Source organism: Orcinus orca, chromosome 9 (genome assembly GCF_937001465.1).
Source record: "Orcinus orca chromosome 9, mOrcOrc1.1, whole genome shotgun sequence".
Taxonomy (NCBI): domain Eukaryota; kingdom Metazoa; phylum Chordata; class Mammalia; order Artiodactyla; family Delphinidae; genus Orcinus; species Orcinus orca.
This window is the reverse complement of record NC_064567.1, coordinates 22,347,847-22,373,108: the sequence shown is the minus strand read 5'-3', so window position 1 is coordinate 22,373,108 and position 25,262 is coordinate 22,347,847. Positions and strand designations below refer to the sequence as shown.

The window sequence follows — 25,262 nt, the reverse complement described above, 5'->3', positions numbered from 1 at the left end:
AATCTCAAAAGTAATACTGAACTAAAATGTATGCTATCATTTATTTAACCATGCAAGACAATGCTACATATTTATGGATATGTACATATATAAGAAAGTCTTTTAAAATGATTGGAAAGATAACTCAACATAGTAGCTACCTCTATTTCATAAGCGAGGGAAGGAAGTAGAATCTGGGAGTATTTCACAGGGGGATTCAATGTAACTTCAGGTCTTACTTCTTTTTAAAAATGAATTCTCTGAAGCAAATAAGGCAATATGTTAAGACCTGACAAAACCTCTTTTACTATCATTATCTTACTCCTCATATTTGTTGTGGTGCTCAAAATAATTCGTCATTTTAAAAACATTCTAAATGAGTAAATAACTAGAATAAATCAAAAGAAAAAAAAAGTAATCTTGCAAATGTCCTGGTGTCTATAGCTCCAAATCAATACATACACATTTTTCTTTAAAGCTAACATTTGAAATGCTTACATATCAGACACTGTGTTAAGCTCTAGGTACACAGTCTCACTTAATTGATTCAACAGCCTCTGTGGCAGCCACTATCATTTTTCTATTAGGATGACTATATCACTGCCTCTGGTCTTTAATCTTGAGGGTCCAATTGTATTTACCATTCCACATTTTCTGAGGGCAGAAAAATGGATTAATCTATTTTTAAAAGATTTTAATATAGATTCAAATCAAAAGGGTTTCTTCTGCTCAATTTTCAGTTAATCCAAAGAATCTATTCCAAAATCACATCCAGCTGAAATTTTACTAAAATGTATCCTACCTTTGCAGTTTGTGTAAAAAAAAAATACATATACAATGAATGCTAATCTAGGCTCCATTTGGTCACCTTGCTTTAAAAAATCAATTCAATGAATATGGGAGTACACTTCAAGTTAATTCTATGTAAACTGCTAAATTTTTTAAAAAATTTATTTATTTCATTTATTTTACTTTTGGCTGTGTTGGGTCTTCATTGCTGCACGCGGGCTTTCTCTAGTTGCGGCGAGCGGGGGCTACTCTTTGCTGAGGTGCGCGGGCTTCTCATTGCAGTGGCTTCTCTTGTTGCAGAGCATGGGCTCTAGACATGCGGGCTTCAGTAGCTGTGGCTCGTGGGCTCTAGAGCACAGGCTCAGTAGTTGTGGCGCACGGGCTTAGCTGCTCTGCGGCATGTGGGATCTTCCCGGACCAGGGCTCGAACTCGCGTCCCCTGCATTGGCAGATGGATTCTTAACCACTGCGCCACCAGGGAAGCCCTAAGTGCTGAATTTTTAAAAGATGTGCAGCTGTAACAGCTAATTTAAACTCTAATTTAAAAGCTGAGCTTAGGGGCTTCTCTGGTGGCGCAGTGGTTGAGAGTCCGCCTGCCGATGCAGGGGACACGATTTCGTGCCTCGATCTGGGAAGATCCCACATGCCACGGAGAGGCTAGGCCCGTGAGCCATGGCCGCTGAGCCTGAGCTTCCGGAGCCTGTGCTCCACAACGGGAGAGGCCACAACAGTGAGAGGCCTGCGTATCATGAAAAGAAAAAAAAAAAAGTATATGCATTTCAAAATACTATCTTAATCATTCTTATATAACTTGCCATAAAATCCATGTATTCCCTTCTACTAACACCATTAAAATCCTGCCAATCCATGACCAGATTTCAACAACCTATGTGAGTAAATTCTTTACCAAGAGTCCTTCTTTGGTTGACTAAAGATGAGAGATCATACTTCCAGCAAATAACAGGTGTGGCCCTACTGGTTCCAGAGTGTCCATTAGATGATAAAAAGCAACAAGACTCAGCCTGTTCACCTTACAGCAACCCACGTAATCATGGTCACACACACTGCACTCTAGTACATACATACTTACAGTGACAAATAATTTACAACCTCTGATCCTTTCATCAGTCTAAGCCACCAACCACCTGCCATCCCCACAGGTACCTTTTTGCTTACTTACCTCCTGTCTCTATGAAATTCAGCTTCCTCCAGAAGCCTTCTTGAATAGACTCAACTCCTTACTTTTCCAAGCTCCTACCCTCTTTTTAAACTTTTTTTTTTTTAATTAATTTATTTTTGGCTGCATTGGGTCTTCGTTGCTACGTGCAGGCCTTCTCTAGTTGCAGTGAGTGAGGGCTGCTCTTCGTTGTGGTGCGTGGGCTTCTCATTGTGGTGGCTTCTTTTGTTGAGGAGCATGGGCTCTAGGCACGTAGGTTTCAGTAGCTGTGGCACGCGGGCTCAGTAGTTGTGGCTTGCGGGCTCTAGAGCGCAGGCTCAGTAGTTGTGGTGCATGGGCTTAGTTGCTCCGTGGCACGTGGGATCTTCCCGGACCAGGGTTCGAACCCGTGTCCCCTGCACTGGCAGGCGGATTCTTAACCACTGCACCACCAGGGAAGCCTTAAACTTATTTTTAAGGATGCCTTTGTTATTTATTTGTACAGTATCTTTTAATCTTCGTATTATGGTCCTATTCTTTTTTTTATAGAATTAAACAGAGGCACAAGGTTAATAATAGAACCCAGTAACTTATCATTTACTAGACCTATTCAAGAGAACAGAAAAAGCTCTAAAGATGAAGAAATGAGCATCTGTACCTCCCAGGTCCTGATAAAACCATGCAGAATAAATATTAACAGCGTTCAGATTCAGAATAACAGACGCCAAAAGTGAACTTGTGAATTCCTCAAGCTTCAGTAAAGTATTAATAGATTTAAAATTTTTTTAATCAAAAGAATTTAAAAAAATTTAATTCTGCTACTCTTCTTCATTCATTTTCTAAGAGCTACACAGTAAAACCTTCCAAAGCCTGCTTTACAACAGAAATGGGAATAACTCAATACTCACCATTATGGTCCATCAACAATATGATTAAATAGAAAAACAAAAAACTTTACATATAAAAAAACCCCAAATTTATATCATGTTCTACGTTTTATCTTAAAAGCCTGAATTCCAGCATTAGAGTCTAGTCTTCCAGCTTGGAATAAAGATAACTGCTTTATGAATGGAATATTCTGACAATGGGCCCACTGTCAACTGCCCATAGTCAACTCAGTGCCTGACAAAAACATTTAATGCAGCATATACTGTAGCCCAAGAAGTAAACTGCTATCCAACGTGTTTCCTCCTCATCTCCACACAACAAGCACTACCTTATTTCATCACATCTACGACACACCAAGAAAGAAAACAGCTGACAATCAAACCGACTCACGATCAATTCTAAGACTTCTCAGTTTCAAAGACGTTAAGGGAAAAAATGTCTTAGAATCTGTGAAATATGATGTAAACCTGACATTCTTTACTATCATAAAATCACTTGCCATCTTCACACATCAATTTTCCTTCTTGGCTAAATATGTATTTACATGGTTTACTGTACAATTCAATCTGATTCAAATATGTTATTAGAGAACCTACTATTTTGCCAACACTATGCTATATACAAATAAAGTGCATCCTAGACTTCATAACAACATGACAACCTCTCAACTGACACACATTTGTTAGAGTAGCAGTTCTCGAACTTTTTGGTCTTAGCACCCTTTTCACTTATAAAATTGATGACCCCAAAGAGCTTCTTTATGTGGAAATATCTATTGATATTTACCACGTAAAAAATTTAAAACATTAATTCACTTAAAAGTACTAATAAGGGACTTCCCTGGTGGTCCAGCGGTTAAGAATCTGCGCTCCCAATGCAGGGGGCCCAGGTTTGACCCCTGGTCAGGGAACTAGATCCCGCATGCCGTGACTAAAAGATCCTGTGCGGGCTTCCCTGGTGGTGCAGTGGTTGAGAGTCTGCCTGCCGATGCAGGGGACGCGGGTTCGTGCCCCGGTCCGGGAAGATCCCACATGCCGCGGAGCGGCTGGGCCCGTGAGCCACGGCCGCTAAGCCTGTGCGTCCGGAGCCTGCGCTCCGCAACGGGAGAGGCCACAACAGTGAGAGGCCCACGTACCGCAAAAAAAAAAAAAAAAAAAAAAAAGATCCTGTGCGCCGCAGCGAAGATCCTTCCTGCCACAACTACGAATCGGCGGAGCCAAATAAGTAAATAAAGAAATAAATATTTTTACAAAGTACTAATAAATCTTACACGTTAACATATCATCTTTATGAAAAAAATAACTAATTTCCAAAAGAAAAAACAATTTCACAAATCTCTTTGATGTCTGGCTTAATTAGAAGTGAGCTGGATTCTCAAATTTGCTTCTGCATTCAATCTGGTACAATATGTTTTGAATGTAGTTAGGAAAGAGAAGAATACTTCAACAGACTTTTCAGAAAATTCTGGACGTTCTTCACTGATATTACACCAAAACTTGACAAGTGGTAGATTCCTAAAAGCTAACTGCAATGTGGCATCTGAAATAGTACCAATGAAATTTTCATATTGTTACATTAAAATCCACTAGTCCACCTTGTATTTTAAACAGATCTTTTATCCAAGCATGATTTTTCTATCATGCATTAGCTGTTCAGAAAATACTGGTTCACTGACTTATACAGATCTTCCAAACACTGGCACATTTCATCACACAATATCAAAAAATTATGTTAATATCACCACTGATCTCATCAGAAATGTCTAAGTATTAGACAACTGTCAAGCATGTGGTGGCAGATACAAGTTTTCCCAAATTCTGATTTTCACTTTAAAGTTTGTATATTATCATCAGCAACACACACTATCAGTTTTCCTTAAAGTGATGGGCTCACTTTGTTCCCTTCTGAGAAAATGTCTGACAAACATCCAAGTCTGAATAACCATAGTTTGTCAGTCAGTCATACTTTCAAGTTCAAATGGCATTCAATTAAAAACAAACAAACAGCTGGTTGCCCTAAGTGCTTTTTCTGGAAACCACCACCATACTTTCAGTATGCAGGAAAGGTGCTCCCCATTTCAACACACAGAAGAGTAAAGAGACGTACTTGAGGGTCAAAAGTTATTGTCATTACTCCTTATCAAGAGCATGTTCAACTGAAACTGTCTTTTTAAAAAACTCTACATGTGTTGTGATGAAGAATGACTATTAATAAGGTTTTGATGTGCTAAGGTTTTGAGAGTTTTGTGTGTGTGTGTGGTTTTTTTTTTTCTGGCCACGAGGCATGCAGGATCTTAGTTCCTTGCCCCCTGCAGTGGAAGTGTGGAGTCTTAACCACTAGACCGCCAGAGAACTCCCAAAGCTTTGATAGTTTTATCCATTGTTGGTTTTGGCCTTTGCACCATCAGTACAAATGTCACTACAGAATAAACAAAAAAGGCAAAAAAATTAATTAATGTAACTATGAAACAAGTTTTGACCTTACCGTCTCCCTGAAAGTATCCTGGGGATCCCCAGTGGTCTGCAGGCAACTTTGGAAACTCCAACCTTTGTTAGATGGTTCAAATGACTGAAGAACTTACCAAAAACCTAAGAAGCAAAAATTTGTTCTTTCCTAAGAGCCTGTGCACGCACACAGAAAGAAAAAAAATATACTCATGTGTCTATACAGTTTAAATATATCACTAAACCTCAAGTTTTGCATCTGTAAAATGAGATTTTAAATATCTCACTGTTACAAAGACATGGAAGCAACCTAAATGTCCAATGACAGGTGAATGGATAAAGAGGATGTGGTACATATATACAATAGAATACTACTCAGCCATTAAAAAGAATGAAATAATGCCATCTGCAACAACATGTATGGACCTAGAGATTATACTAAGTGAAGTAAGTCAGAAAGACAAATACATGATATCACTTATATGTGGGATCTAAAATGTGACACAAATGAATTTATTTACAAAACAGAAACAGACTCACAGACATAGAAAACAAGGTTACCAAAGGGGAAAGGGGGTGGGGGAGGGATAAATTAGGAGTTGGGGATTAGCTATTATATATAAAATGGATAAACAACAAGGTCCTGTATAGCAACTGTATAGCACAGGGAACTGTATTCAATATCCTGTAACAAACCATAATGGAAAAGAATCTGAAAAAGAATATACATATATACACACACACTCATATATATGTGTGTGTGTGTATATATATACGTAACTGAATCACTTTGCTGTATACCAGAAACTAACACAACATTGTAAATCAACTAATACTTCGATTAAAAAAAATTATTTTTAAATATCTGGCTATTACATTTCCCCCATTATTCTGAGTAACTAAAAATAGACGGCATATAATTTTTATAGCAGGTGTGAGCTGTTAAAGCATTTCTTAAATCTCCTTTCCTCACAGAGTATGGGTAAAAGGTAAAAATAAACACAAAATAAAGTAAGGTCCTCAATAAAATCCTATACAAACCAAGAAGTTCATAGTATCAAATACTAAGCTAGTAAAAGTCACCTTCAGAACCACTAATTTGTAAGGGGGGACTTGAGACACTTTACAAAGTACAAAATAGAGTACTAGTAAGCTAAATGATTTGATGAGTTTAAGGTATTCTATTTTACAACTGAAGTAACAAAAGTTTCAGCTGTTTCTTTCCCCAATCCCCAATCTTAATAATTTCCTTTGATCTTAAATAAAACCAGCAATCAAGGAATCTTTAAAAAGAACTCCTCTGAAAATGGCATTTGATAAACTAAAGTACTAGCATTTAGGACAATTTCAGAACACAAATACACGTCACATGTGGAAAAATGAACAGTGTATATGAAATGGCAAATGGCATCTGCACATAAAAGAACTGAAGTTCTTCTCATATAAGGAAGATCTGCCTCTCTCCTGTGAGGTTTCCATATTGTTTCTATACAGAAACAAAGTTCAGTCTAAAACTGATCCAAGGACTTGGTGGAAACCTGTGGTATATTATTTATCAAAATTCATTTAACAGGTGTTTCCTGAACACCTACTTCATATGCAAAGATAAATATGTGCTAGAAGGGACAAAAGCATGAGAAACTCTCATAGGCTCCAGACCCATCACAAGGAGGACTTAACTCTGTGATCTCAGCACTTTCAACCAATCTCTGTAACTCAGGTTTCTTATTTACATAAAGTGAGTCGTAATATCTCAAAGCAAGGATTGTACCAGAATAAATGTGAAATATATTAGAATGAGAAGTAGCACATTACAGAACAAGTATAATGGGATAAGAAAGGTAGAATTGACGATAGAATGGGGCAGCAGTATAAAATTCAGCTACTTGCTACTAAGAGATTTTTTTTTTTTTAAGTACAAAGGCTAATCTGGAAAAATGAGAAACCACTAAAAGAGTTATTAGCTCTGTTCACAAAAAAATGGCTCACCAAGGTGAATGGACAAACTGTGGTACATCCAGACAATGGAGTATTATTCACCTCTAAAAAGAAATGAGCCAAAAAAAAAGACAGGAAGGAAATTTAAATGCAAATTACTAAGTGAAAGAAGCCAATCTGAAAAGGTCACAAACTGTATGATTCTGAAAAGGTAAAACTATGGAGACAGTAAAAAGATCAGTACTTGCCAGGGGGTGGGGTAAGGAGGAATGAATAGGTAGAGCACAGAGAATTTTTAGGGCAGTGAAAATACTCTGTATGATACCATAATGATGGATACATGTCATTACACATATGTCCAAACCCACAGATGTACAACACTAAGAGTGCACCCTAATGTGAACTGTGGACTCTGGGTGATAATGATGTGTCAGTGTAGGTTCATCATCTGTAACAAACACCCTACTCTGGTGGGGGATACTGATAATGGGGGAGGCTGTTCATGAGTGGGGCAAGGGGATATAGGAAATCTTTGTACCTTTCCTTCAATTTTGCTGTGAACCTAAAACTGCTCTAAAGAAACAGTCTTAATTTAAAAAAAGCCATCCAGGGCACTCAAACTTAAGAAAGTGAGCAAAGGAAACAGGGATACAAAAGAACCAGCTGAACATCTGCCCAGAGTCATAACGCCAGTAAGATGGCACTAAGTGCCACACTATTGACTCTTAGCACTGACATGACATCCAGGTGCTCGCATTATTTAAGGTCAAAGGTCTAAAAATGCACCACCAGGGTCACTAAACCAGTAAACAGCTGGTTACAAACACTTGACTCACATACCACACAAAAACCCAGGTGTCCCCATGAGTTGATAAATACTGAACTATTCATAAATTCTGAACTATTCTCTACAGTCTTAAAGAATATATTACTACTAGCAAGATAGTAATTCTTGCTACCTTGCTACCACAATTTCCTCACTATTTTCAAGGACTCCCCTGAGACATAAATAATTTGGCTTAAGTTTTTAGCCTAGAAACCAAATGGGTTTGGCCAAATTTTAACCTCTAATACTTCTTCAGAGGTCACTTACCCAATAACCTCAACTATAAATATACTCTGCTCAAGAAAACAATGTTTTATATATACTTTAAGACTTTCATCATATGAAAATCAGTTAGTGTTATCCCAGGGAGAAAGGAGAAAAAAATCAGCCAAAATAAAAACACACCAAAAACTGTCAAAGTAAACAAGTTTTCTCATTTAAAGGAGTAAGCTTCAATTGCTTAGAAAATTCTGAAGAAAAAGTGAAGTTCTACACAGTTAATCTTCCCATAATAATTGAATTTCTGGTTAATATCGCCAACTACAATTATGTCAAGGTTTTCACTGAAACTACAAATAGAACTGCAAAAAACAAAGAAAAAACAACCAGATATCAAAATGGTGAAAAATATGCTCCTTTAAGATAGAATAAAACGTGTCTATGGGCCAAAATAATGACCCTTTGCTAGAATTCACAGCTAATAACATATTCTTCTAAGTTAACTATATAACTAGTTAAGAAGGTATACAGAATGTAATGGCATTTTATCACTACCCCATTCCCAAATTCTTTCTGATCTAAAACTCTTCAAGATGATAGAATTCCTTGAGTTATAAGGCTTTTAACTAATATTTTTGCAACTCATCTTAAGTTTATCTTCATTTTCACATGTTATTATAGATCTAAAATCAGCCAAATGCTGAAAGTTAAATTTGCATGCAAACTGCTAAATAAACAAACCCATCAAATCTGTGTGCTCCTAGACCACATCCTCATATTTTTACATCCCATTTTGTTTCAAAAAAGGCAGTACCAATTTACACTTCATTCAAAATCAAGTGTAAGTTCTGTACAAAATCCACTAATAACTAAGATTAATGCACTATTACGTTATGATCAAAAGTCAAAAACAGGGCTTCCCTGGTGGCGCAGTGGTTGAGAGTCCGCCTGCCGATGCAGGGGACACGGGTTCGTGCCCCGGTCCGGGAAGATCCCACATGCCGCAGAGCCTGTGCGTCCGGAGCCTGTGCTCCACAACGGGAGAGGCCACAACAGTGAGAGGCCCGCGTACAGCAAAAAAAAAAAAAAAAAAAAAAGTCAAAAACAATTACTCCCTCCAGGAGGTGGAGCCTAACTCCTCTGGCCCCCTTGAGTGTCAGGTACACTTAGTGACTAGCTTCCAAAGAATAGAATACAGAAGGGAAAAATAGTAACTTTACAGTGGAGAAACTTGGCAAGTGCCACCTAAACCAAGTGGATCAAAGTTAACATCACCAGTAACGTCATGAGGACACAGGTAACCCCCCCACACACACCCGACTTGTGATAAGAAGAGCGCTTCACCTCTGCAGTACTCTTTCCAAAACCCACAATGAGTTTGGCTAAATTTTTTTTGGCTGTGTTGGGTCTTCGTTGCTGCGCGCAGGCTTTTCTCTAGTTGCAGCAAGCAGGGGCTACTGTTCGTTGCGGTGCGTGGGCTTCTCACTGCGGTGGCTTCTCTTGTTGAGGAGCACAGGCTCTAGGTGCACAGGCTTCAGAGCTGTGGCACGCAGGCTCAGTAGTTGTGGCTCACAGGCTCTAGAGCACAGGCTCAGTAGTTGTGGCGCACGGGCTTAGTTGCTCCGTGGCATGTGGGATCTTCCCGGACCAGGGCTCGAACCTGTGTGTCCTGCAGGCAGATACGTAACCACTGCACTACCAGGGAAGTCCCTTGGCTAAATTTTAATACCTCACTATTATGAGGTCTAATCATGAGGGGAAAAAAATCAGATAAACTGAAACTGAACACTCCAAAAAATACCCGACCAGTACTCCAAAACTGTCAATGTCATGCAAAACAAGGAAAGAGTGAGACACTGACACAGACTAGAGAAAGCTAAGGAGACATGACCACTAACTAATGTGTTATCCTACATGGAAGCCTGGAACAGAAAAAAAACACATTCATGGAAAAACTGGTGAAACCTGAACAAAGCCTGGAGTTTAGTTTATAGTAACATACCAATGTTGGTTTCTTAGTTTTGAAACACGTCTCAGTAATATAAATAACAGGGGTGACCAGAACTGGGTGGGGTACAAGAACTCTATCGTCTTTGCAATGTCTCTGTAAATCTAAAATTAAAAGTTTACCTAAAAAAAGTAAAAAGTTATCAAAATATTAAGGCAAAAACAGTAGAAAAAAGGCAGGGCAGCTTATATCCCAAGCTTTCTGTTATAAAAATCATCCCAACTTTTAAGAAACTAAGCATCTAAAGTACATGTTTGGCTGTCTTGAGACTAATAATTAAAATTACCATAACACAAAGCAAAACTGATCCACTAGAGACACTCAGTTTAAATATCAATAAAAATGTAGGCAACTAAATTTTCTTCAAAAGATATATTTTAAATATCTGGAGAGTATTAGAAGATATAAGGTATCTATAAGCACTATTATTTCCACTTCATGACTTTGCAGAATGCAAGATATTTTAGTAATGCATTTGTGGCATTATAACAGAAATATCTCTATGTCAAAATTTAAAATATGATCTAGGGGGGAAAAAAGGACAAAGGTAAAAAATATTTAGATGCTTAAGTACCAAACTGTTTCAAACTCCAATAGGATCCTTCACTGGTTCTGGGCATATTCTTTTACTCAATTATACTCACATTCCCTAACTTTACCTTTTAAAAACCAAAATATAATTTAGGTAATTAAATACATAAAATTTTGAAAGAACAGCATGCTGCCATTCTATCCTGATAAAAGCTTTCATAAATCAGGCACTTTTACAAGGCTTACTTTATTTAAAAATTATTGACAGGGCATATATAATTCAGACATCTCAAGAATACCAAATGCAATGCCATCTAATCTACTGTTGTAAAGAGATAACATAACATTTATATTAAAACCTATTAAAGTCATTTTTATTTTTTCTTTATGACACATTCATAAATAGAATTAACTAAGGCATTAGGCTATATGCTGCTTTTATTCTATTTTTCACATAACAAATGTGATTACTAAGAAGTAAAACTGATTTTATAAGTCACAGATGAAAAGCAGACTCCTTATTTCAACTTTGGCTTCTATTTTTTCTATCAATAATGAAAACAAAGTTACCAGAGTTTACTCTCCTAATCTGAAGCAGTACAGCCAAGCATTAGTATTTCTCAAACTGTTACTTGAGGCCACAAACGATATTGCCTAAAAAGAATACAATTATTAATTTCAACTCAAGGAGCCCTTATATTCAGAAAGCAACCATTGCTTTATAATACTATTATCTGCATTCCAGGTTTTCTCCAAGTAGAAAAACATGCTAAAAATCTATGAAAGTGTAATACCTACTAAAATTTAACTTCAAATAATAAAATGTCATCAGAACTTCAACAGAGCTGGCAAAACACTATAGGAATGACATTTAAGAAATAAACCAGCCAGAACTGACAGACTAAAGCCATTACGCTTTACCCAATTCTTTCAAATGAGTAATAAGCCCTGATTTAAAAGCATAAATCATACACTAACTTTTGATTCTATAAAAAATAGGATTTCTAACTCTATTTTTCACTAAGCAAATAGAAAGATAAGACATGTATCTCTGTCAATTAAGATAATCTAGTTCAAAGGCTTGAGCATATATACCGGATCACCCCGCAAAATGGAGAGTAAGCACAAGCAGATGTGGTATTTCGTTAGTCATTCTCTGAATTACAAGATGCAAAGGGGGGGACTCCCTGGCGGTCCAGTGGTTGGGACTCCACGTTTCCACTGCAGAGGGCACGGGCTTGATTCCTGTTTGGGCAAATAAGGTCCTGCATGCCATGCAGCGCGGCCAAAAGAAAAGAAAAAGAGGCAAAGGGGCTAAAACTTAATCCCAGGAATAAGCTCCCATGGGGCAGGGGACTGCTCCTATCTACCTTGCCTGAAGAGCACAGGAGAATGCTGAGTGAGAGAGACCTCTAGATTTCCCACCTTGAAGACTTAAATACAGTCAGTTAGCAGCTCCTGAATCTCAGAAACACTGGCTAGACTGTATAAATTCAGCTTAGAAAAACATAATTCTTCGGAGGCAATGAGAGACAAGGGCCTTTAAAGTGTAAGAATGCAAGATTCAGGTGCCAAGGTCCATCATGTCTCACTTCACTGAACAGAGAGTTAAGACAAATATAAGGCATAGCCTATTTTTACATTCAGAGAATGGATACCAAAGTTGTAAGCTACTATACATTTTTAGCATAAGTAAGTTCAAGTTTGATATATAATTGCCAAATTGCACAAAGTGAAATAGGCCAAGTATAGTCTGATTTTCAAACTTCTAGGAAAAAGAACCGGACCTCACTACTACTTTTAATTAAGGAAACACTTTCTCTCCAAAGGTTTATTTGTGTACTTTCCTGCCAGTAATTTTAACTCTCTTGTTTGATTTCTAGAAATTAGTCAAAGTATAAGCTAGGCACACTAATAGAAAAAAGACATACAGACTGAAATATATGAAAAGAAATTAGTCTTTATGAGCCACCAATATAGTCTTCCTGATATATAACTGTTAACATGTTACAAAACTCTTAGCTAAGTCTCAAAGGAAAAGCCACATTAATTACTCAAAGACAGATAGAATCTGGTACCTAATAACTATTCTAACCCAAGAGCCTGTAGAAAGAGAAAAGCAAGTTAAGTATTCACAAAAAGGTGAATGACTCAATATAGGTATACTCAAATATATGTCATTTGATAATCAAAGCCAGCATTCAAGAGCAGCAATCCAGATAATGAGACTAAAGAACACACACACTACCAAATGTAAAACAGATAGCTAGTGGGAAGCAGCTGCATAGCACAGGGAGATCAGTCGGTGCTTTGAGACCACCTGGAGGGGTGGGATAGGGAGGGTGGGAGGAAGGCACAAGAGGGAGGGGATATGGGGATATACGTATACGTATAGCTGATTCACTTTGTTATATAGCACTGTAAAGCAATTATACTCCAATAAAGTTGTTAAAAAAAAAAGAACACACTCAAAGGTGTACTTCCTCTCCTTCTTCCACTCATAAAACAAACCTGATTTAAAAGTACCTTGTTTTTTTTTAGTCTCTAAGGATACAAATGAATAGAAAGGCAAAATGCAGGGTTTTTTGGTTTTTTTTTTTCTTATTATCATCAAGATGGCAGCTCTGGTGAATTGAATGAATTAGTTGGCAAAATCAACAGATGCTAATAATGTCAAAATTGTGTTGCCAAGATCAGTAATTCTGTGATCAAATATACATTATGTTCTATATTTTAATATACTTACTTAAATATACTCTAAAGCAACATTGAGATCAGCGACCAAATTAAGATAAACAGTTAAAACTCCTCTTGTCAGAAAACGCCACAAGCATTTAAAATGCATTTCCCTCCTGTGTTCATCCATTTCAATGTAAATATAATTTGTAATAAAGATCCAAAATGCCCAAGAAATCATCATGGGATGATTTCATTGCAGGAGCCTTAGTGTGGATTAGCGAACTGACCAAGCACCAATTCCCAGCTGTGAGACTCTTAAGGTGACCATTTGTTAATGAAAAAAAGCCAATCCAGTTTCTTTCCTTTGGAGTGAAACAAAAAGTGTGATCTAGTTTCAAGCTTTGTTGCCAATGAGACTTACTAATTTATTTACAGATTTAGATAAATAGATTAGCCAAAGGGTACTAAACATTCAGTAGTCTATAAGACCATAAAACAATATATCTAACTATATCACGCCTGGTGATCTCTTATGAACACAAGTCTAACCGACTCAACGTTCTACAGATAGACACTACAATGGAAATGTTTACCCGAATTTTTGAATTAATCAACTGTCTACACAGTAGAAAGTCAACTGATTAAAAAGCAATATTCAGATAACCAAAGTTATACTGGACCATTTGAACAAAACAACTAAATCTATATTCACTAAGCTGAGTAGTAACCCAATTGCTTATGAAGTAACAAGAACCAGGCACACACTGTATCTAATTTTCTATTTATATTACATCAACTTGGATTTCATAATCCAAGAAACCTTGAAAAGTGTGCATGATAAAAACATAATACATGAAAAAAATACTTTGCCTAAGACTAAAAAGAAAATGCATAATTTACAACATTAATAACAATTTCACATGTAGGGAATATCTCTTACTTTGATACATAATGCCTCCACGAATCTGAACATAAAGACATAAAGATTCCATTCCCTGATCCCTAAATATGGTCCCTCCAAGTGCTACAGCCCAGGTACCTTTTGTGAACCCAAAGACAGACCCACCAGCCATGCCTGTCCTGATAATGACAAAGTCCAGTCAAGCCTCTCCACTTCACATGGGTTTCCTACTCCTCCCTCACTTCACTGCAGGGCCAGGTCAAAAGATCAGCAGCACCTATTCAAACCACCTACCCAATGCCCTAGACACCTAAAATGCACCGGAAGGCGGAAAGGATCCTTCATCCCTCATGTGCACAGAACTGCCCTGTGGGGCTTTCCACAGGCTCTTGAGGATTTGGGTTCTGCCAGGCTTGGGCAGGTGCCCCCACAAGCACCAGTCTGCAAACAACCAGCCACCTTTCCCAAGCATCTGATGAGGTACAAGAAGAAACCTTAATAACCTTAGCACCCCCATAAAAGTATAACAATTCCTCTCATACCCCACCTGAGAATCACTAAAGTAACAACAGCCTCTCAAAAGTACACAGTGACTTCTCTGTGTTTTCAAAGATTTCTACATTGCACTTGAATTACACTTCGGCAATCTGGAAATAATACACTCTAATATATATATGCTCAGAGCACCATCCTCGTGTTTGAGGACTGAACCAAAGTCTACCCACCGAATAAACTGTCACTGACTCCAACATTAAACAGGTTGTCTTTCTTCTTGTTAACCAAGCTAAAAATTCCAGTTGTCAGTAATAAGATGTTAACTTTTTAAGCAACATGCATGTAAACTCCTAACTTTTTAAGCAACATGCATGTAAACTCCTATATCTAAATTCAAATGTTTGTAATTTATAAGAATGTGACAGTAACAAGTTTTACAAAGCAATGTCTAATTTTTCATTATGGCGATGTCTAATAATTAACTTATAAAATAATTTACATAGGATGCCAAAAAGTAAAAAAGCAAAACAAAAAGCCCCACCATTTTGTTAAATATTAACTTTAAAAAAGATTCCAGGAATACATATTAAGGGATGCCCTCTTAGAATCTGTTTCCAGTTCTGCCACTGAGTTGCTGTGGGTTCCTTTTACCCGAGTTTAGTCCATATGAAAATTGAAGATACTATTCAGACCTTAACAGAGTCCTCTGTAAATATTTTTAAACTGCTGTAAATGTAACTGGAGGTGCTAAGTAAAACTAATGTTAAAAAATTCTTATCAATATTCTACAAAAAGCAAGAAAAGGGTACCATCAACAAAAAGTGTGCTTACCTTTCCAAGAAAGTATAGTCTTACTAGCAAATGCAAAAATAAAAGTTATTTGTGACCATAATTCTTGAAGTACCACTTCAAAGGGCCACAAAACAAAAATATTTCACAATGAAAATTTAATTCAGTAATTTTGAATGGGGGAAATGGAAGAGCATCCACAAAACTAGCTTTGACAGGTTAGAAATCAGTGCTTAGGATCATGCTATTTAATGGGATTCCTTTAAAACACACAATTGAAACAGGAATTCAATGTCACAACATAATTGTGTTTGAAATAGAGACCATCATCAGTAAAAGTTAAATTCAAGCTACCTGTTAAAAAGTTAAACCTACACCTATCACATGATCCAGCTATTCCACTCCTATATATTTACCCCAAAGAAAAGAAAGCATATATCCACAGCAGCTTTATTTGTAATAGCCCCAAACAGAAAATAACCCAAATGTCCACAGAAGTGAATGTATAAACAAATCGTGGTACAGCCATACAATGAAATACTACTCAGCAGTAAAAAAGGAAAGAACTACAATGGTAACAACATGGGTGGATCTAAAAAATTCACACAAAGGAAAGAATTCACACAAAAAGAGTATATACTGTATGATTCCATTTATATAAAATTCTAGAAAATGCAAAATAATCTACAGTGACAAAAATCAGATCACTGATCTGATGGGGGCGGGTGTAGGGAAAGACTACCTAGGGGCAAGAGAAACTTCGGGAAAATGAATATGTTCACTATCTTGATTGTGGTGATAGGCTTCATGGGTGCTACTTATGTCAAAACTTACCAAATTATACTTCAATAAAAGACAAAAGCAAAAAAAAAAAAAAAAAATCAAGTCACCAAAACTAATTCTACAGCTCTTGCCAGTCAGATCTATCTGCTTATGAATGTATTATGTCTAACCTACCAACTCACAGTAGGCACTCTGAGAAGTACAAAAGTATCCCTAATTCAAAAATCACTATTATCACAAAAAAACGTGAAAATAAATAGAGATCAGAACTCATCTTTCATCACCACGCCAGGCTGACTGCTTCAGTGTTGAAATGACCAACTAAAACACAACAAAGTGAGAGCCCACTGAGTGTGGGGCCCCAAGATTTTTAATTAAATATTTTAATTCAAAAGCTTACCTTCTTTGATCTAGAATCCCATTTCTGGGAAATAGAAATAATCCAAAATGGCAAGAAAAGCCTTATGCACAAGATGTTAATTTCAATCTTATTTATCACAGAAAAATGGCAAAGAATTAAATCAATGGCACAGGCATGGAATGGCATATTACATGAGCTATTTATTAAATCTGATATTTTTAAATGGGAAAAATAGTTGCAAAAATATTAAGCAAAAACAGGGCACATACAGTATGATCAACAGGTTGACAATAATACATCCTGGGGGGAACCTATATTTGTAATTTATATTTTCCTCAATTATCTTACTACTTGTATAATCCAATTAAGTTTTTCATAAAAGTACTTTACTAAAATGTACACTGTAGGTCTACAGTTAAAAAGCTATTACACCGTAAGCACTTTTGCAGGTCTGAATTGCATGCCTAAAACTCCCATGATTCTTGGAAACATCAAATCTGGTAAGACTGAGATAAGATACCAAATTATATATATAATTATATATACATTTAATATATAGATATAACATGCAGGTCAAGGTGCTGGGGAAACTGCACAATACTAGAAAATCAACAAATCCAGGTTCTTCTAAAACACACACACACACACAGGGTAAGGGATTTTTATGGGTCACATCTGCAAAGATTGTTTTCCCCTAAAAGCTGAATTTTTAGGCTTGTGTGTAGTTTACTAGAACTGTACTGCAGGAATCAGATGTTCTGAACCTGTGAACGCTTACTCATGTAGGTTCCTGCTTAACCAAAATAAGTACCAGTATGTTATATTTGTCACCAAAATCTAGGCAGAGAAGACAAATTCAGAACACTGGGAGTTGACAAAGCTTTAACTTTTAGCTTGAAGACCATAAAACTGTTCTACCTTCCATCTCATCATCTCAGTAAAACAGAGACCACAGGAAATAAAAGGCAAACCACAGGTTCCCAATTGACACTGGAGCTAGTTAAAAGATAACAGAACAGTCTACACTTTGAGCACAAATTAAAGAGCAACAAAGACTACTAATTTAGGGATAGTTACTAAACTACTGATTAACAGCAAAATACCAAAGCTGAAGTCAAAGACAAATGGCTACACTTTTTAATGTTTGTTTTTGTTTCAGTTTTTAACATCAATCTTTTAAAGAACAGAAATATAGATCCCCATACATCCCATCAACATAAAAGTCACTTTAAACTTTCTATTTCTTGAAGTCAATTCTGAAAGTAAATACAAGTTATTCAAAAGGCAAGGTGATACATACAGTGCTCACCTGCTATAAACACAGTCTGTACTCTGATTTTTTCAAAAATTGTTTAACTAGTTACATAAGCACACACCAAATTTTTCACTACTAAACCCCCAGCATCTAGCCCCAAGCCTGGCACAAAGAGGGCACGGAAACGTCTGAGGGGATGAACTTACTACTGAAAGCTTCTGAAACCCTAAGGCAGACAACCAGCATTCTGTAAGATTCACTAACGCTGTTAATGAATTTAGTATAAGACACTGACCTTTCCTGACCATTATTACTCTTAAAGCTTTTGTAGGGGAAGCTTACATTTCTACCATACTTTTGAATTCCTGCAGGAGTCAGTTAAATAAATTTAAATTGGTAGCCATCCAGGTTTAAGTTACCACACTCCCTCTGAAAAAGGGACTCTTTGAAAACTCTTGGTATTATAAAAATAAGTTCCAATATCTCACACCAATAACAAATACAGTGTATGCCAAGTCCCCATTACTATCAGATCCACTTTTCTGATTTAACCTTGAACATTTCTTGTACTCTAACAGGTCAGGTTTTCCTCTCCTCTTTTTACCCCTTGAAAACACACTTGATCCTGTAACACCACTCACAAGGCCTCCCCAGCCCCTGCTTCTTTTGTATATAAACACACTCTGGTCACACACTCCATCAGCTGTTTGGTAGCTCCGCCCCTCCTCCTTTTCCGGGTAGTAACAGAGCAGCCAATGAGCTGTGAGGAGCTGTGCCTGCGGCCTTTTGCCTGCATACGCTTTTCCAAAACAAGCAGCTCCAGCCTTCAGCAGGGGCCACTGGTTCACAGATAAAAGGATCACCAGGCTGTGCAACAGGGTGAGACGAGTAACCCCCACCAACAAGGAAACCCGTGTAATCTGAGCTGTTTGTTCCTCCACCCAGGAGAACTTAAACCGATATTCCTTTAGGGCAAATCACGCTTTAAGGTCACCAGAGTCCCAGTTCTCAGACAATCTAAATAATCAGCCGGGTTCTAGATGGAAACCCCAAAGCTTGCCAGGGTGGGAACAGCACAGTTATCACCAATCTACCTCACTCTGCAAACAATTGGCAACACTATTCAACCACCATTCCACAGGATTTGGGCTCACTGCAAGTTTCTTGATTGGGACACATTCCTACAGGGCCCAAGTCATGTACCTCAGTTTGAGGTTTGCACAACCCTCAGCAAAGGATCAGAAGAGAAACAATGAATGAGTCAGAGTTTCAGAACATATTCGCCCAGCAGATTATTAAGTGCATCGGTGCAAAACACTCACTCCCTCCATAACTTGGAAGTCAGCTCTCCTCCTACCAACCCGTCACAAAAGAAATATCACCGACTCCAAACAACAACCAGAGACCAAAAGAACCTAACGAGGTGGTGGAAGGCGGTGGCCAATTAGTTACACATCCTCTTTTCTCCCTACCCCCCACACCACTACCTTCCTACTATACAGGTTCCCTGCCAGGCTGTAAATCGTGGTGGCATAATTACACTCAGGAGACATCCAAAAATGGGCTGAAACAGGAGACTGCAAGGAAACCAGCTATCAGCCTCCACACCAAAGAAATCAAGGGGCACTGAGGGGCAAAAAGCAAGTACATTCCTTCAGACCTTTTCTACTTCCTCTACACCTTCCTTCATTTTCAACCCTCAGCCCTTTCACACCATTGTATTCATTTTAGTAGTGTGTTGCTTAAATTCTGTGGTAAGTGTACCTTGCTCAAAAATTGTTGTCTCCATTTGGGCCTACTAATGTGAATTCAACAGAGAAAGGAGGCCAGAAAATCTCTCACGCCCACAACACACATGCACACACAAAAGGAAATACAAAAAATTGAACTTAGACAAGAAAATAACAAACACGAAACAAAGATAACCCCTGGCTTTTAAATCCCGAGACTGTTGCCCTCCTACCTCAGACATCTATGATTTTAAAGCGCCTCTGCTTTCTTTTGTCAGAAAGGAGGAAGGTGGGGAAAGCACAGAAGGCCAATGCATCTATGCCTTTCTTCATCTTCTACTAAAAATAAGCTATGAAATAAGCCACTTAGGGAAAGAAAAAAAAGAGAGACACCCTGCTGTTCTTTGTCTGTTTTCCTCTCCCTCTCCACCCCCCCCACCCCGACTCCTAAATACGGTAATCATTCTAGATGCCTCAACTACTAAATGAACAAAAGGCACTGTATGGAAAAGGCATCAGGTCAAGTTAGGCCTCACCCTTTATCCTCAGTCTTCTAAAAAATATATAGGTCTACAATTTGAGAACCTGACATTGATCAAAGACAGCTGGAATTCTCTCTCCCAGCCCCATCCCAATTAAACATTAGGTAGAAATTTGCATTAGGTGTGACAGCAAGTCTCAATTCAAGATAAAAATAACTCAGATTCTGCCACGATGTCATTTCCTAGTTTCTAAACAAAAATAAAACCCGATATTGCTTTGTGTAAACTGTACACACAGCCATAGTTACAAGTTATCCTGCCACCTTATGAAAAGCCAATGTTACTGGTATCATTCACACATTGACAAAACTCAATCACAGCCACAAACAGCTCATAAAGAGTCAATTTCACTTGTGCCTAGACATATATTTGGTACATAATATATACTTTATTACTTGCTCTTCTCTCTAATCCCCACTCCCACCTCCCCAAAATTCTCAACTTCAAACCCTAAAACTTAGAAGTTCATCTACTGTTCCTAATTTCTAATCAAGTTTTGCTGAGTGAGGAGAAAAACACCTTATTCCTGAAAAGATTATGGTGGGGGAAAAAAAAAAAATCACTTGCCCAGGCAACTTCCCTCCCATCCCCCACTTCCAAACCAAATGCAAAATCTACTTTTTAAAAACTTCAGCGAATTCCATAACTGAGTATCTAACAATAATCACTGATCTCTACAAACAGGTAAAACATCCAATCAAAAACAGCAACAATAAAAGGAATAAAGAAGGAATTCACCTGAAGAATCTAGCCAAACAACTTGAGTTATATAAACAAAACCCTGCAACAGGGGGAAATGGTGGGGGGATGGGGGTGAGGGAGAGACAGAAGCAGGAGACAGGACTTTTTAACTGCGTTTCACACACTACCACTCCCCACCCCCGGGTCCCCCTCTCCCCAGGGATTAGTTGTTCAGAACACTGGGCTCATTTCCTCTCTCCCCCCACTCTCTAAATTACCCCTCCAAAAATGTCTCTATTTGTCACAGGAACCTTCGCGAATTTCTCAAGCTAGTCATGAAATAATCAGCCTGGACTCCAACCAAAACCACTGCCTGAAGGACTCTTATCAGTTATAGCTTTCCCACTGCTACCTTCAAAGTACATAAAGTTGGGGGGGGGGCGGGGGAGGAGTAGAAAAATAGAGGGTGTCACTTGGCAAGATCAGGGCAATTATTCCCCAAGAACCTTATTCTCATATGGAGAGTTTGCTTAAGTGGCTAGTACAGGGGCTATTTGGTCAAGGAGATCCTCTTTCTCTCCTTCCCCCTCAGCTGTCATAGCCACAATATGGAGGGTGGCTTGCTGGAGGGACTGGGGGTCCTCACCATATACAACTATGGGTGGGATAGGCTTTGTCGGTAGGAAGAAAAACAGTGGGGTTCTTCTAAGAACCAGAAAGCTTAATAGGGGTCTCTGGTTTAAAACACTCAGAGCTCTTTATTACAAGAGGGGGCACTGAGCAGACTACTCTCTTCCTAATATAGAAAGGAATTAGGGATAAAGGAGGTCACTTGAGTTACCCCAGTTCAAGAAGCATTGTGAGTGGAGGGAGTGGAGGCATCTCAAGAAAAGGAGAAAGGGAATTCTTCGCTCTCGGGAATTTCTACCTCGAGTCCCTAAATCCAGAGCGAGCAAACAGGAAAAAGAAGGTGGGCTCGGTGGTGAAGAGAGGCGGCTGGTCCTGGGGGGTGGGGGGGGGGGAAGGCCTACTTGGGAGTCCAAACGTCGTGAAGAAAAGTCACGGGCACTGGGGGTGAGGAAAGAGCGTGGAACAACGCACATTTCGGGGTGCTGCAGATAAAGGGGGAGCTGAGAAGGCTCTCGGCTCCTGGGAGGTGCCAAGGAGCCTCCGTAGGCACTAGGGGGAGGGATGGGGGAGGGAGCCTCGGACAGTGGCCTGGAGTGCCCCTGGGCCCCTGCTTAGGTTTCAGGGGGTGCCCTGGGCATCCCCAAACCGCCCCCCACGTACAGCCCGAATTCCCAGTCCACGAAGGATACAGCTTGACCACGTCCGTGTCCATCCGCCTCTTTCCCGGACTAGGGGATGACATGGTGTCGCCGCTGCCTCCCCGTCGCCTGCGCCGCCGCCGCCTCTCTCCCTTCCTCGGCCCGTCTGTCACGGGCCCCGGGACCCGGCTCTGAGGAGCCCGCGGCCGCGCCGGCTCCTCGGTGGAGGTGGCAACACCCCCGCGGTCCTGACCGGTCCCGTCAGCCGCCGCCGCCGCCCCCCGCACGGGGGAACACCGGGCACCGTCCGGCCGAGTGGGGGTGGGGACCCCGCGGCGCCCGGCTCGGGCTGCCCCTCTTTGGCTGTGAGTCTCCGCTGCCCGGCCCCGGCGCTCCTCTGCGCCGCGCGACTCTCCCTCCTGCCTGCGCTAGCTCACTCGCCTGCTCGCCCGCTCACCCTCTCGCCGGCTCCCTAGCAGCCCCCACGACAAGCGGACGACTCCAGCTCAGTCGGCCTCTCTACCCCAGCCTCGCTCTGGGCGCCGTGACGTCACCTCTGTGACGTCATCGGAGGGGGCGGGCCCAGCTGTCGAAAGGGGTGGGCCGCCGCGGCCGTAGCGTGGGCTTTCTCGAGGGATTCTGGGAGTTGTAGTTCCTCTTTCTCCTGCCCTCCCAGCTCTCTGCCCCCTCCCCCAACTCCCCCACTCATTTAATAGCTCAACTGCCAGTGTTGTTATCATCATCATAAACGATAATGGTTAAAGAATGGAAGTATTATTATATTCATGTGTTTTAGGGTAGGAGATTCTGATTCAGAAGGTCTGGGGTGGGCCTTGGACATCCAAGTCTTTAACAAGCTCCCCAGATGATTCTGATGCAGGCCAAAGTTTGAGAACCACTGCTGGAAGATTCCAGTAGGCATCAGCACTTTCAAAACACCTGCCTGACCGCTCCAGGTGGGTCCTGTGCTTCCATAATGTCCTATGAAAATAAGGACGTTTCCTCCCCACCTGAGACCAAGGTAGCAGACTTAAAGGATCTGAAGCTATTTTTTCCAGAACAGAGAGCTGGTCAAGGATGGGACACTTGAGAAAGAAGGGCATAGGGTGGATATAGAGATTTTCCCGTGATGCTTTAATCTTCACAGATGTTATGATGCTGTGGTCTAAGTACTAAGCAAAAATCATCAGAGGAGTGTTTAGTTAGAGAGACTTGTTCTGGACCACACTGGGGAAGGTGAGGCTGCTCTATTTAAGAATGCCATGGTGATTTAGCCTCTGAGCAGTCATTGAAAAGGAATCACCCTTCCTAGTAAGTATCTTAGCCCTGGGTTACTTAGGACAAACCTGCCCCTCCCCAGCTCTTAATTATGCCTCAGTTAATTGCTTATATCCTCCCAAGCCTCAGTTTTCTCATCTGTAAAATGTGGCTTATAATGCCCTACCCACTCGAGTGGGTTGATGGAATAAATGGAAAAGATGAATGTGAAAGCCCCTTGTAAACTATAAATTGCTTTTTATGAAGACAACATGAAGTGTTGATTACAAGGTGTGATGATATTACTGATGGTATTATTAATATTAATCCCCCATTTGCCCCACCCCTTATACACTTGTATGTCATTTAAGAAGAAGAGCATTCACTTTTGGGGGGGAGGGTATTTTTAATTTAATTTTTTTTTTTTTTTTGGCTGCGCCACACGACATGCAGGATCTCAGTTCCCCCAACCAGTGATCGAACCTGTGCCCCCTGCAGTGGAAGCGCAGAGTCCTAACCACTGGACCACCAGGGAATTCCCATTTTTGGTATTTTTTTAAAGACGTCACAGTGTCGATCTTTGTGGTGAAGGTATGTTCACATTTTTACCAGACACTTTTCTCTCTGGGCATTTCGACGTCTGCTCCTTCATAAATCCACCTCCCTTATTCTGACTTCCTCCCCCTTTCCTCCTCTTTCCAGAGCTTCAGAGGACTCCTGAGCCTGCCCTTGACCAGGTAGGTTCAAAAAGTGGCTCCAAAGTGGTGCCAAATGACAGTCTTGGTTTGACTTATTTTTTGCTTATGGACCTGGAACTTCCCTTGAGCGGAGTCAGTTTGTGCTCACCTTTCCCCCCAGTGTCTCAGCCACTCAGAATGTCAATAATTTGCTCTAAAACAACACCGGGACCTGGGAGTGTCTGTTTATATGTGTGCACACAAGGCAGTACCCTGGAATGAGCCATGTTCTTCCTTATCGGGGACAACCAGGGGCGCTGTGAGGGAACAGCTGTCAAGCCTTGCCTGACGCGTCAGTGTTGCAATCTGGGAAATGTATTCAGGCCTGTTTATCTCTCCCCAGGGCAGGGCCAAGCTTGACCAATGGAGCCTCTGATCTCAGGAGCAGCTTCTCAAAGGCAAGAAAACAAGTTTGCAGAGAATATATTGCTTTGAGCAAGACACTAAGAGGGAGTAAGATGAAACCCATCATTCGGTGGAGTGAGTCGAAAAGCCCAGCCCGGAAGCTGCTCTATCTCTGAAAGGTCCCTATTAACCCAATGGCTCTAAAACTAAAGTGAATTTATCAGTATCCCCGCCAAATGTGAAAGTCCCCCAAATAAGGCTTCCTGATTCCATTTGACCATTTCTGTTGAGAAATAGGTTCATTTTAAATCCGGAGCTCTTGGTATCTGAGATCACAGGTCCAGACCCCTCAAGAGGGCAATAATATCAGCAGTTTCCTTGCTGCCAAGAAATAAAAGCTTAAAACTCATTTCAAGTCATCTCCATGTAACCCTGTTATAATTTTTCCCCATAGAAGCAGTCAGTGGGGCGCAAGAACAACCAGCAGCAGAAAGGATGGAAAGATTGTACAGAAAGAATGGAAAGATTGTATCTCCTTCACTGCTATCATTCCCATGGGATTCTTTGCTTGCTCCCTCTGGCAGCTGGCCCCCTGGGGAAGCACCAACCTCCCCCAAACAAGTGTGATTCAATGAGAGTGTGGAACTTGGAGACAGATGCC

At 39.9% G+C, this 25,262-nt stretch overlaps 1 protein-coding gene and 1 long non-coding RNA gene across 4 annotated transcripts in view; one reads left to right on the top strand and one right to left on the bottom strand.

Annotated features, from left to right (window-relative positions):
* Positions 1-22,797, bottom strand: part of UBE2H (ubiquitin conjugating enzyme E2 H) — a 101,147-nt gene extending 78,350 nt beyond the window's left edge. Inside the window, exon 1 of one of the 2 annotated variants that reach the window (XM_033432469.2) lies at positions 22,314-22,797. In XM_033432469.2, coding sequence (XP_033288360.1) covers positions 22,314-22,366 — 53 coding nt within the window. In that variant the 5' untranslated portion in view covers positions 22,367-22,797. The remainder of the gene's footprint in view (positions 1-22,313) is intronic. The other variant, XM_004272203.4, reaches the window with a different exon arrangement.
* A 108-nt stretch (positions 22,798-22,905) lies between these two features.
* On the top strand, positions 22,906-25,020 carry LOC117202324 (uncharacterized). Of its 2 annotated transcripts, none has more exons than XR_004484602.2 (4): positions 22,906-23,218; positions 23,973-24,110; positions 24,222-24,256; positions 24,600-25,020. It is a non-coding gene; the product is annotated as an uncharacterized LOC117202324 (long non-coding RNA). The 2 variants fall into 2 exon arrangements; XR_007479071.1 differs by lacking the exon at positions 22,906-23,218 and adding an exon at positions 23,227-23,573.
* Positions 25,021-25,262: the final 242 nt, after the last annotated feature.